Genomic DNA, 13876 nt, shown 5'->3' with positions numbered 1-13876 from the left:
TCAAACCCTACTGAATCATATGCAGGGTTTAAAGTCCAAAAATTAAAGAAAAAGGAAAACAAAACAAACTAAAATGGAAATTGTCATCAGTCATGCCCAGGGAAGAATCCCTACCTAGGGTTTTGACCAGGTGACCAGGTTTCAAATGGACATGACATGTATTATGTACATATGCTTTCCAGAGAGGGCATGTGAGGGAACATGGGGGACTATACACATAGAATCTAAACGGTGTGTCCAGGCTGCCCTGCACACCTCAAAAATTTACAACTCAGGTGCAAATGTTCCATCAGGCTGTCTGGTGCAGAAAGCACAAAGCAGGCAATAAAAGAGGGCTTGTACTCGGCTAAGGGGACACCCCCAGCAAAGCCCCTTTCAAGCTGCAGCGTCTTCATAAGTTGGCACTGTCCTGTTTAAAGGGCGCAGTGCACAGTTACCAAAAGGTTTGTTTTTTTTGCTTTAAATACCAAAACTACAAAAATCAGTTTATAAACTGTTTTTCCAAAACAACCACCAAAACAAAACAATCCCCCGAATCAAAGCAAAACAAAATACTGTCAAAAGTGTTAATCACCCTTCTCCTAAAATTAAAGCCATCCACACACACAGCCATGTGACTGGGAAGAGAAAGGGGGCTTGCTCTACTTGGTGACCACACGGCCAGAAGGTTCCCAAGGGTAGCAATGGTTTATTATTTGAGAACCATGGAGTGGGTAACAGCTGTTTGTCCTTTTTCCCCTTCTTTCCAGACCAAGAGGAAACATTTCAGATTAAGCTGGAAGAGCTCTCTGAGTTTTAAGATATATTTGTAACCCTTCATGGTTTGAGCCTCCCCAACTTTGCCTACCTCCTCTTCTATGGGTTTGTGACATCTTTTTCAATAAATTGTGCAAATCAGAGCCCTTCTTCGTAAAGGCATTTAGTAGTCCATGATCAATGCAGATTGTCACACACTCTGTCCTGGTTTGTGGGTACTAACCTGAACAAGGTATTGCTTTGCATATATTGTCCATGGGAAGGAGACTCCATTTCAATTGCTTTCCCAGAAACCTTGTCAGGTTCAGAGCTGAGGCACCAGCCTTTTGGTGGTTTTCTGCCCCTCCCTGTTCCCACTCCCCCGCCAAGGTATCTGTCTTTAAGGGTGCCGATCCAGAGACAGCTTGGGTTCTCCAGATAATACTCAAAGGGCAAGCTTTGGGAACAGCCAGAAACACAAACAAAACCACTGCCCTCGTTTGCCTGAATGGGAACTGCTAGCTCTGGGGTTTGGCCGCTCAGCCGCTCGGAAACTTAGTAAGCAAAGCCTTCGGCATAGGGGAGGCTGCTGCAGCGGTCCACATCCAGGAGGTAAGCAGGGTTGTCTTCAAAGTGGGTCAGTGGCACGGTGTCCTCCTCGCTGAGGTGGCATTCAGACTCCGCTTTCAGGAACGGACGTTGGTTGTCGGGGAAGGCCATGGAGAAAAGGGCATCGGGGTCGCAGACAAACTTGTAGACATATCGTTCCCCAGCCACCTGAAGAGAGAAAACATACCTTATGAGGCCCAGCTGGAACAGGGCGTGGGCTGGGGCCAGGGCACCAAGGGAAGAATGAGATATTTGTAAGTCACCAAGCTCTCAGGGAGCCAGGGACCAAGAGGCTCATTGGTAGCTGATTATCCAAATCATTCAGATTTATTTTGATAAACTGTGGGAACCTGTTACCTGCCAAGTGTTTTGTTGACACCACAGCTTAGCAGTTGAAAAGAATATCTGAATTTCAAACTCATATTAGGTTCTTTTAAAAGAAAATCCTCACTGTGTTATACTCACAGCCTAGAAACAATGGTTATGCTGAGGTTGGTGCCTGATATTACAAGAAGATATAAGGATTGAAAGATGCAGGAGTCAGACCATGTGTTCAGTTCCCTCCAAAGTTTACAGTCTTCCCAGGACAGCTTTGCTCTGAAGGGCTAGGAATTCAGAGAGCTGTGTGGGAATTTTAAGTTTGTTCCAAAACCAAACAGAACTGTGTTTTGGCTTACCTGCAGTTTTACATTACTCATTCCATGGTTCTGCTACACTGAAGGAACTGATGACTACCTTTATATGAATTTTATGCATTATAATATTACAAGAACCAAATGGTCTTGATTAAGGGTGGCAGATGTATACAATCAATCATCTCTATTTGGGTTGTTAAATCTGTCCTTCCCCGGCCCAAGAGTCAGCTCACGTATGTGGAAGAGGGAAGTAGGAGGACATAGTGGCAATGATACCAGCTCATAAGCCAGGAGTGGATGGCTCCCAGCCTTAGCTCAGTCGCTAACAGGTCTCAACCTCTCAACCTCAATCTTCCCTTTCAAACACCGAGGGTATGGGACTACTGCTTTTCTAAGTCCCTCCCCAGATGGGCATGCTACCACTTCTCTTTTATTTAGTTCTCATTTACTCATGGGTCATGTAATAAATACAACAATGATCTCTTACACTGGATAGCACATTACTATTTCTAGAATGTTTTCACATATATTATTATTACCCTTTGAGATTAGATTAGGGACTATTATCTACATTTTTACTGGAAACAGGCTTTGGAAGGTTGACTTTCCTTAAAGCATAAATGCAGTGCTGGATCTGAGCCCCCCAACTCTCATTCCTGTGCCTTCCTGTACTTTTTGCCTGTTTTATTCTCAGAAAATTCTCTCCCACTTCCTTAGAAAACCTAGGAACAAGTTCCTAGGGACACCTCGTTGCCATTAGTTCAAGTTAACTGTGTCTTGATTACATTCCCTCAGACTGGATCTGGAGTTGGGAACAGCAAAGGAGTAATGGCCCTCCTTCCTGAGTTTAGGATTCTACCTGATAATGTTAAAACTAAAAGGGGAGAGAGTGTGTGTGAAGTATGAGGGGGAAAAGGCAGTGACTGATAATGGGTTCAGGGTTTCTTTTTAAGGTGATAAAATGTTCTAAAATTGATTGTGGTGACGGCTGCACTACTCTGTGCACATATTAAAACCCCACTGAATTTAACCCTTTAAAAAAGGGGGCAAGTTGGGTAGGGTGACCATCCATCCTAGAGTATCTATTCACTCTGTGACAAGCACTGAAGTCAAACCCTCATTTCTGCCCCAAAGGAGCTGATACTCCTGTGGCAGATACTGACAAGCCAGTAACTTACAATACCGACAGTAGGGGAAGTGATGGAGATGAGCCCAGGTGCTCTCAGAAGCAGAAGAGGGACCATGTAACTCAGCCTGAGAACTTCAGATTCTTGGAGTAAAGAGGTGATTTACTGAGAAAACAAGTAGGGGCTGGCCAGGCAATGAAGGCGTTAGGAGTGTTCTTAAGTAGGACGATAGTTTAATAGGTATTTTTTCATTTTATAGTACGCTTGATAACTTACATGAATGTGATATGTATTGTTCGGTAAACAAATATATTAAGAGAAAGATGGCTATGCTAGTGAAAGCAGCCAAGTACAAGTGAGGAAATGAGGGTTTAATGGTGCCTTGAGCCTGTATGAAGCATTAAAAAGTCTGGATCTTATCCAGAAGACCATCCATGAAAAGCTGTTTTAATATTTTTTAAGGAGATGAGAGGAATATGGGGTCATAGTACCACCTGCCTCTGAGAAAGATAAACCTGGCTTCAGCGTAGACAAGTTCTCAGCAGCAATGACCATATACTTCTGAGTGCATCTTGGCATCTATCATGTAGACTGCTTAAATGTGTAAATGCTAGAATCTGGGCAACAGTACAGTATAACATCTGATGGCTAAGAAAAACCAATCAAAGATTTTCCATTCTCATCTTCTGCCTATCCACAGGATTTTAAGATTGTGGATCTTCACCACCTATCGCAATAAGGATTTTGTATTGGCTTCCTCAAAATTACACTTCATCCTTTTTTTCTGCTACCTGCTACCAGGTGATTCTGCCATTTTGCAAACCTTGGGTTTTTAACTTGAGTTCCAGTTTCTAAGGTTCTAAAAGAGAAATAAGATTTTTTTTTTTACTGCCCTAACACTTTTGGGAGTATTAAACCAACATATTCGGAGGTCTCAGTGTTTCAACTAAAGACTTCGCCTAAGCTCTCATGGGAGCGGAGACCTTCAAGTCGATTCCCTCACTTGCTCCTTTATGGATATAACAGTTGGCCTAAATGTCTGGATGTTTTTGTAAGTAGAGACAGTTTAAAGCAGAGGAGCCTAATTTTCCTACAGTGTCTTCCATACACAGCCTTTGACTTTCACGTACCCAACAGCATTAAAGGTGCTCCTTATTATCTCATTTAACCGAAGTTTTTCCAGGACGTTTTTCCTATCACAGAATTACTTATGAGACTAACATTTCCTCCCAGTCATCACATACAGTTTTATTTCGGAAGCCCTTGACACTTTCTTTGAGAGTGGTCAGAGTGGTCTAAGCGTCTCTAGTAATCGCTCACCTTCTGCATGATGCCCTTTTCATAGTAATAGCGTAGAGATCGGCTGAGCTTGTCGTAGTTCATGGCTGGCCGGTTCTTCTGAATGCCCCAACGCCGAGCGACCTGAAGAGACAGGAAAGCAATGGAAACTCATTCCCTGGGCTTAGTGGTTTTCTCCCAATCCCAGGAGAGCCAGTTCTAGAACCTGACTGCTTTGGTCAGTGACCCATTTCTCTGACCTGGAAGGAAAAGCACTGAATTCCCTCAAGACCAAACATTCAGCAAAGGTGATGATTCAGTCAAACGCTAAGAGGTGAGACCTAGAGGTGGAAAAATCCTAGCACTTTAAGATTGCAGAGGGCTCGGCTAGCATCCCAGAGGAAGCAGGCTCTCTACTGTTTCTCCACATATGAATTATTGACCAATACCCATAGACCATTAGCATGTTGCCATTAAGTGCTATGGTTTCTGTAGCAGTCAATAAGGAATAATTAGAATGGTCATTCCTGAAACATTAGAAACACACTGGTGAGTTGCTAATGGGCCAGCAGAGCAAAAGTTCAATTCTAATAAGATTGGAGAAGGGCTGGTAGATGTTTACTTATAGCAGCTCATGGAGTAAAGGGGAATCGGATCATTTCAGCCTTCTGCCATCCAATCCGCTGCTCCCAGCAGACTTGCAGAATGGACATTAAAACATGTAGCACCATTATCCACTTAATGAAAAATTAACAGGGCTTCCCAAACAGTTCTGAAGTGCATTATACCCAACTTGGTCCACCTCTGAGGTGCAGTGATGGGGGGTTGTAATTGGAGGTTTGGGCAAAGAGACCTTATAGCAAGAAAGCTTCCTAGTGGAGTTCAGCAGCACAGCCAAGCAATTTCTGTTCTCAAGTATCTCAACATCCCAAATCCTACTTATAAGGATGACTGTCGAGGTAAGAGAAGAATAACCTTGGAAATATGAAGTCTTTAAATGTATGCAAACCAGGGATCATGTTTTGAACATTTTGGGTCAGTTTTAGAAACTTAAAAAACCAAAATAACTACATTCCTTTTTATTAAAAAAAAAAAGATGACAAACATGGAATGAGAAGTAGGGAGATTGCAAGTGGAAAAGGTGGATCATAAAACCACATTTCACTTGAAGTATTCTTTAAAAGTATTTGGGGCAGAATGAAAACAACATCTTCTGAATTCAGGATTCTAAGATGACCTTTAATAAATACCAAAAATAACCTGGTAAGTAAGGAAGAATGCATCTGTCCTAATTATATTACAATAATTCAATAGCCACGTTTCCACTCTGCCTTGCAAGACACTGTGTGAAAGTTAAATTTCCATTCGTTTGCTTTGTGCCCCACGGCACACACAATTATCCCTGGCTCTCTCCCTTTCTCCACATTGCACCCGTTCAACTCTTTGAAATGGCCCCAAAGACAAAATGAGCCAAAAATACATTCCCTGGTTAAAGGAGACAAACATTTTATTTTACTATTATTATTTTTGGCTGCACCAAGCAGCATGCAGGATCTTAGTTCCCCGACCAGGGATCAAATGGTGTCCCCTGCAGTGGAAGCGTGGAGTCTTAACTACTGGACCGCCAGGGAAATCCCGAGAAGATAAAACCAATTTTTAATCAATTTCTATTTTTAACCACTTTTTAACCAATTTCAATTTTTAACCAACTTCTATTTGTAACCAATTTCTATTTTTAAACCAATAGAAATAGGGGTAAGAAAGAACCTGTTAAATCAATACGTGTCCTTTTACCTGTTCAGAAGAAATGACACCATGAAACTGTACTTGAACTGCTGTCAGACACAAGCGATGCAGGAACCCTTAAAAGAAGCCCAGCCTCATCATTTTACTATAGTCAGTGGTGGAAAACAATTCGTGAATATTTTTCAACTTCAGCCGTGACCTCTCTTTGCTGTCACGTGCATATGCAGTAGCTTGCTGGAGAGAGGTTTTATATATGCACAGACTTCAAAGAAGCTCTGGTAGCCATAGTTACTGACTCATCCTCTTGGGCCAGGGCCCTCTGATTCAGTAGCCCTCACCAGGGCTGCTCCTTCTGCAGTAATCATGATGCAGCACAACTGCAGAGCAGCTGGGAATTAGGGCTGTCCCATTTCTGGGGGGAGGGGAGCAGGCAATAGCTTGCTACCAGCTCCTCCTTTCTTTCAGCTTTCACATTCGTTACTTTGATAGCATGCATCTTGAGGATGGAGGCCGAAGGAGTTTTAAAAACAAACAAGAAAACCTCACGTCTCTTCCTCCCTTTTTAAGAGAGAGCAGCCGCAGCACAGGGAGCGGCTCTTTCTAGCAGCCCGTCCTTTTAAACCTCCCCACGGCATCAGTTATCTGCCACATGTTCAACAAACAACCCTACCCCCCAAAATATTCATTAATGCAGATTCACAGTTAAAATGGCTCCAGATTAAAGCCGAGTCAGTCATAATTGAGAGGGTGCTAAGCTGGATGACAATCAAAAGACATTTGATTAGGAGGCCTGCCAAAAGCAGTTCCAAAACCACAATTTCCATGCACAGTGTAATGGATATTATGGATAATTACCCAGAGTGCACTACTCAGCCACACAGCTGCCTACAATTACGGTCCAAACAGCTTCCTCCTCCGCTTCACCCTTCAAGCTTCCCCCATGACAACTTCTTACAGCTTTTTTGAGGAGTTGGTATCTTCCTGACAGTAACAAGAGTAGGGCCCTCCAAGTTATACAAGGATTAGAGAGCGAAAATATTCAAATGCTGCATGTCCCGAGGCTAAAGTGCACATGTGGAACAGAGCTGATCCTGGGTTAAGAGAATGGAATATTCGGAGTTCATGGAATGCTCGGGGATTTCAAGGTGCGGCGGAAAGAATTACTTCCTGAAGAAACAAAGCTGTCCAACCAGCTGAGGGAGGCTCAAGGCCACCAGAGGCCTCCCCTGTGACTTGGCTGCTTGGCATTTATGTGAGCATTCTGGCTTAGTATAAGCTTCGTTATTAAGAAAGCCGGGGCCCTTTGCCATCTGTTCATCATTTTCTTTACCACTGGTAGGAGAGCAGCAGATTCAATAACAGCTTTACAAACGGTCATAACCAGGTTTACCTGCAGCTATACAGCCTGTGCTTAGGCCAGAGGCAGTGGCGATAAAGTAATAAAAGCTCCTGTTTGAAATGAGATAAATCAATAAGGGCTGCCCACATGACAGACTGACTTTCAAAAAGCCTTAGTGAGTCTGGGCGACATGCTTTCCTCAAGCCTCACATAAATCAGGCCACGTTATGAGGAAAAGAATGCAGGGCGGATGCTCTCCAGTGTGGCTGGAAGCCACAAACACAGCTCCACTTCTAAACACGACTTAGCCAAAAAAGACACCCTTAGAAAAACACAGCAGTACCAAACTCTGGCTTTGAAGGTAGACTGACTCTTAACAGAAACCATTTACAATACGAGGTGCTGACATATTTCTATTTTTTTGTGAATGATGCAAGATCGAGAACACCATACATATATCTTCTCTAACTGCCTTTAATGAAGCCTGCCTTCCTCTCCTATCAGTCAGGATTCTCCTTAAGTCTCCAATCCACACATTCTCCTTCGCTCATCTTAACTTTCAGGCTACTTTCTTCTTCCAAATCTCCTGCTGTTAACCCCCATACCCACCTGTCCCACTGGTGTGCTAAAGTGAGCCCTGGAATTGATGGAACAACATCTACAACTGCAGTCCCTGTTCAAACTCCTTCTGAGAGCATTGGTCCCACTCCCATCACACCCAACCCAAAGATACATTTTGCTCTGCTGGTTTAATATGTAACACCTAAGTATATGCTACCAAAAGAAGCATATGTCGGATTTTCAGGGAAGTTACTTCTTTTCTATTTATAATCTCTCTAGATTCTAAATCAAACAGAAATCAAATCAACCCCTTTGGGAATTCCCTGGCGGTCCAGGGGTTAGGATTCCGAGCTCTCCCTGCTAAGGGAACTACGATCCCATAAGCCGTGTGGCGTGGCCATAAAACCAAAACAAACAAACATAAAACAACCCCTTTTGAAATATGCCAAACTCAGAGCCTGATTTAATTTACTTTGCAATGGTCAGGAAAGGAGGAGTTCTATGATGTCCTCCCCTTTTGAAGAAATGGTATTGGTTCTGTCCATTGGCTTTTCTGTCAAGAGTCTGGGCAAACAGTAACAATGTTTCTTCTTTCTATTAACAAAATAATGAAGGTTTGTGTCCTCTCTCAACCACTGTGATACTACATTTAAAAAAAAATCTAACTTCCTAATATTGACCCATCTCTGATAGTTTTATTTCTCTAGGTTAGAGCCATTTGAAATACACAGTGGGGTAGTTGCAACCTATAATATACTACCAAAATGTCTTACAATCTGTTCATGTAACCTCTGGTATAGGCTATGACATATGAGGGTTGACACCAAAACAAGTTGGTATCACTGAAAGAAACACTTGAAAAAGACTTTCCAACAGAGAGAGCAGACCCTATTAGAATGTAAGTCTTCATGGCCTCCCTCCCCAGAGTTTGCAGAAGTGTTACTAATACATTTTATATATTCTGCAGTGGAGAACTCTGCCTGTCTGTGAATTGTAAGTTGTCCTATTAATAGAAAAGGCACTGCCAAGCCCATTGGCCAGGCTAGAATCTGAATGAGAAGGAAGAGCATATTTAACACCGTAAAAAGGCTCAATGGAGAACAGGAACAAACATCAACAAATCAAATCACCTGATCCCAGCTTCCAGCGCTTACCTCCTCCGGTTCTATCAGCTTGAACTCCATGCCTCGGCCTGTCCAGGCAATGAAGTGGGCATTAGCTGGGTCGTCAAGAAGGGTAACCAGGAACTGCCACAGCTGAAGGGAACCTCGCCTCTGGTAAGGGGGCCCCTCCCGATACATGGTGGGCTCTTGTTTGACTTTGCCTGTTTGAGACAAAGACACATATGTTGTACTTTAGTCTCAGGTTTCTCAGCTGACGTGGGCAAACACTAATTTGGCATCAAGACCGATGAACGTACTCTGACATCTTGAACCTTCCAGCTTCCCAACAAACTGGATGTGGCTACTTACCTTCCAGTCTCTCAGGAACAACACAGGTGTCGTCGAAGTACAACCGGGGATCCTTCTCATATGAAAAACCTGAAGAAGAATTTAGAAAGAACACGTTGCTTAACAAATTGTGTTCTCTGAAAACTCTGGATTTAAGGACTAAAACAGGATTCTACCATTTCAGGTCCTCAGCCCGATGAACTGCTCTATCTATGCCAGACTGAATTTTGGGGGGAACTTCAACTTCACCAGGACTTAGGTGTCCTGTTCTGATGCAATCACCTGCGCTTCAGTCAGAGCAGCATCAGTCCGTGCTATCAGAGCTGAGACTGCAGGGAGGCACTGAGTCGCCAGTACGTTCCTTCGCATCTTGCTTACGAGGTCTGCATGGGTCAGTGTGCCTGTGACTAAGCCTTTGTATCTGAAAAGACATCTCATCTATTTCAGTTGGCCTTACCGGGTGGATTTGGTTGATCTATATGTGGTCTAGCCGTTTTCCTTTTAGCAAATATTAATTTCAACCTTTCTTACTGCTTGTCTAGGCTGCCCACACACCTCATTCAGTCATGAAAAAGCTTGGAGGGCAGAGAACAATGCCAAATGAGTAAAGGCTTGGGCCTGTGGAGGATTGTGACAAGCAATAATTTCAAAAAGTTGGAGGTATTATCACCTCCAGACACTGTGGAAGGAATGTGAAGAGACTTTCTGTCAATAAAACTTATTCACTGTATAGACAAGAAAACAAAGGGGAACTGACTGGTCCAACAACACATGTAAGTGGAAATGAAAGGAAGGCGGGGCAAAAAGTGGAAGGGGTCAAGGAGGACGGCCTGGCATATCCTAAACCCACCAACCCTTAATATGCATTTAACGCTGACCACCAGGTCACCAGGCACCCTGACAAGGCCAGCGGCTCAAGCCAAAGCCAGTTAGTAGACAGGTGTGATGGGACCACACCCTTGCCTGTGGTCCAGCCTGTTTCGGGGGGGAGTGCTCCAGCGTACTCTCCCCTACTCGCACACTTCTCAAGAGGAAGCACCAGGAAGCTCCTGTCTGCTCAGTGGTACTCCCTGTGCTTGGTTCTCTGATCAGTTCGTCTGGCGTGGGGTCCAGGCATATGAGTGTCAGGTACGTGGTAGGGGGAGGGCAGAGGAGGCTGCTCTGCAGTGAAGGGCTAGCATTAGATTTTGAGAGGGATTTGCTCTTGACTTAAAATCCCTGGGTAAAGGTGCCAAGAAAGAATCTGTTCTTTTTCTTCACAATCAGCCCGGGTCAAGTTCTCCTTGGCAGGATCAGCACAATTTTAAAGAGCCCAGGGGTTGGGAAAACACTGCCTGACCTGGAGGAAACAGACTGTTTTAAGGTTCTGTATTATTCATTTTTGTTTCCTCAGCCCCAAGCATTATTTCTCTGCTTAACTACAAAGGAAGTATATTTTATTTAGTATTTAATCCAATAAATATTTATGCCAGGCACTGTGCTAGAAGGGGGTAGATAGAAGAATACAGACTCGGTGCTTGCTCTCGTGGAGCTTGCATCCCAACTGGTGGAGACAGACAACAAAGAAGGGAAGAAAGAGACATGGTGTAGTGTGGAGAGTGTGGGCCCTGGAGCCAGACTGATAGACCTAGGTTAACTGTGTGACCTTGAACAAGTTAATTAATTTCTCGTAAGTTAATTTCCTCATCTGAAGACTGGGGAAGATAATAATTCCCACCTTATAGGCTTGTGAGAATTTAATGAGTCGATACATATTCTGTTCCATTGACCGATTTATCTTTACAACAGAGAGCTAAGAATAGCTCCTGGTACATAAGTGTGCAATACATGATAATTATAAGAAATTAAGACAGTAAGTACTTGTACATTGTGATAAGTGCTATTAAGAGATTAACTGGATAATGTGAGAGCTTTTTCTTATATTCTGTCATGGATTCTAAATTCCTTTAGTAAAAGGACATATCCTGAATATCTTAGCCTCCTTATAGCACCTGGTACATAAGTGCTCAATAAATATTTGAATAAATATGAGGGAATCTATAGTTTCCATTAAAAGATTTAAGAATGCAATACTAACTTTTAAGTTCGGGATTCAGGGACTCCTAAAATTTATTTTCCAAGTTGGTACTAGGAAACTGACTTATGACAAACTATTATACTTTATATTAACAAGAATTACATAATCCATCATGCTTCATGCTTTTTGCCTTGGCTACCAGGAAGCTATGTATTTCCTGACTTTCCACATGGATTTTGCTATTCCAGTGATGTTTTAACAGCCTTATCATTATAAATAAACTACAAAGTTTACACACCTGTCAAAATTGCCATTTTATTTTTAGAGCTTTTCTTCCTCTAAGGTAAAGAAAATACATTCACAGTTCACAGTATATAGGGACAAAATGTAAATCTAGATTAAATTCTAGGTTTGGTTTTTCAAACTAATCAGATGAAGCCCTGCCCACGAGTATTGTTTTGGTGTGCTTTGTGGTTTCAAGTCATTGCCACGTGTGGTTCTCTAAAACATCTGGAAGATGCTGTTGGTTTAAGTGAAATTTAAGTCAGCTGAATTTGCACAGCAGTTACATCAGTTGTGGCCACAACCATCTAATCACTCAAATAAAGGTGGCAGGAAGGAAGAACCTGTTTGAGGGACAAAGTGGAAATGAAAGATTCAAAACAGTATGCAAAGATTCCAGGTGAATGCTAAGGCAGGATGGCTGTCTTAGTAATCACAGATGCCAATCAGAAACACTTGTCTCACTATTTCACGGGCATCTGTGGTCAAGCCCGTATAAGGAGGAGAGAAAAACCATGTCAGGGTAATTGAGAGCAATTAAGAATGCAGATCTCTTTGACACTAATTTCTTCAATGTGTATGGGGTCAGGGAAGAAGTGGGGGAAAAACACAAGCTCGCAGATATTCTGTGTGTAGTAAGCAGCCCGATGCCTTACTAAAAATATTTCCTTTAAGAGCATGCTCCTTTCTAAATGTTGTAATCATGCGAAGTGTTTTCCTCCCTCTCTTCCCTCACTCCCTTCTAGTTCGCCTGCTGCAGACATCAACTGCTGCTATAGAAACATTCGGGAACCTGGAAGAGAGCCCCACACAGCTGTGCCGATCATGGCCAGAGGTCCAGGAGACTGCCCTTCCTTCCCAGGGCTGGACACTCGGAATATCCCCGGGTGCCCGTGGCAGCCACACTGGGTCTCCCCTCTAACCAAGTCAGTGGGAGGCAGCCACCCATAGAGACCACTCTTGTGAACCAATCACTCACAATAACCAGCCACTGCTCCACAGTGCTATCTTACCGGCTCTTTCAACCTTTCTCTAAAACTCTAGAACTGTGGTTGTCACCCTGGGACACATGAGAATCACCCAGGAAGCTTTACAAACTACTAACACCTGAGTCCTACCTGAGAATTTCTGATTTAATTGTTCTGGGTGAAGGCTGGACACCAGAAGTTTTAACAGTTCCCCAGGGGATTCTAATGTGCAGCCAAAGCTGAGCCTCATGACTATGCAGTAGTAGTTCTCATGTTAGTGTGCATCACAATTGCCTGGAGGGCTTGTTGGAACACAGTGCTGGGCCCCTCCCCTGGAGACTCTGATTCAGCAGGTCTGGGGTGGGCCCTGAGAATCTGCTTTTCTAACAAGTCCCAGGTGAAGCTGACTGATGCTGTAGGTTTGGGGAATCACACTGCTCTAGGTATTTACGGAGAGATGTATAGGACAGAAAACAGGACATACTTCTGGGGAACGTGTTCTAAGAGAGAAATCCTTCCCTGTTTCAGCGTTCAAAAGAGAACTCTTGAAGGTACCATCTCAAGTCGTGACATAGTTCCTAAGTGCCAGTTTAGGTGACAGTGTTACCTACAGCTATATGTATACATAACCTCCTTGTATGGAAGGGTGGAAACCAGATGGTTCGTGTTTTCCTCTTAAAAGTTAGGGTCATTACCATGGAAAAGGATGGCAGCCCTCACAGGTCAAGAGCATGCCTCAAACCCTGTGTGCGAGATAACTGGCTGGGGATCACGATAAGTGAACTCTCGTGTTCACAAGCTAAGGAAGGTTTAAACTACGATCTCACATCTTAGCCCGGAAACTGTGCAACTTTAAGCTTCCTTGAATATTATTATTTTTTAAGGAGCTACTTACCTTCATGGCTGCTGGAGAAGTAGCCCCCTCTCATGTAGGACGACTGGCAGTTAGGCACTTCTGAAAGAGAAACAACACACATACTCCTGCCAATAGTCTCTGCAGCTGAATCAGCACAAAGGTCCAACCGCAGCACTGCAGGAAAGCCCCTAAACCTTCTCCTGCTCCAAGGTCATGTCTTTTTGGCCTTGTCTTGGAAAAGGGGTACCACTCTAGTAAGCAGCGTGGGAAAG

At 43.4% G+C, this 13876-nt stretch overlaps 1 protein-coding gene across 2 annotated transcripts in view; it reads right to left on the bottom strand.

Annotated features, from left to right (window-relative positions):
- Positions 1–448: 448 nt before the first annotated feature.
- Positions 449–13876, bottom strand: part of ETV5 (ETS variant transcription factor 5) — a 56726-nt gene continuing 43298 nt past the window's right edge. The window contains exons 9-13 of one of the 2 annotated variants that reach the window (XM_007451385.1): positions 13644–13703; positions 9503–9571; positions 9185–9354; positions 4427–4528; positions 449–1512 (exon numbers count right to left, since the gene is read on the bottom strand). In XM_007451385.1, coding sequence (XP_007451447.1) covers positions 1291–1512; positions 4427–4528; positions 9185–9354; positions 9503–9571; positions 13644–13703 — 623 coding nt within the window. In that variant the 3' untranslated portion in view covers positions 449–1290. The remainder of the gene's footprint in view (positions 1513–4426; positions 4529–9184; positions 9355–9502; positions 9572–13643; positions 13704–13876) is intronic. The other variant, XM_007451384.1, reaches the window with a different exon arrangement.

Source organism: Lipotes vexillifer, unplaced genomic scaffold (assembly GCF_000442215.2).
Source record: "Lipotes vexillifer unplaced genomic scaffold, Lipotes_vexillifer_v1.1 scaffold513, whole genome shotgun sequence".
Classification (NCBI taxonomy): domain Eukaryota; kingdom Metazoa; phylum Chordata; class Mammalia; order Artiodactyla; family Lipotidae; genus Lipotes; species Lipotes vexillifer.
The sequence above is the reverse complement of the archived record's forward strand: the minus strand, read 5'-3'. Positions and strand labels throughout refer to the sequence as shown.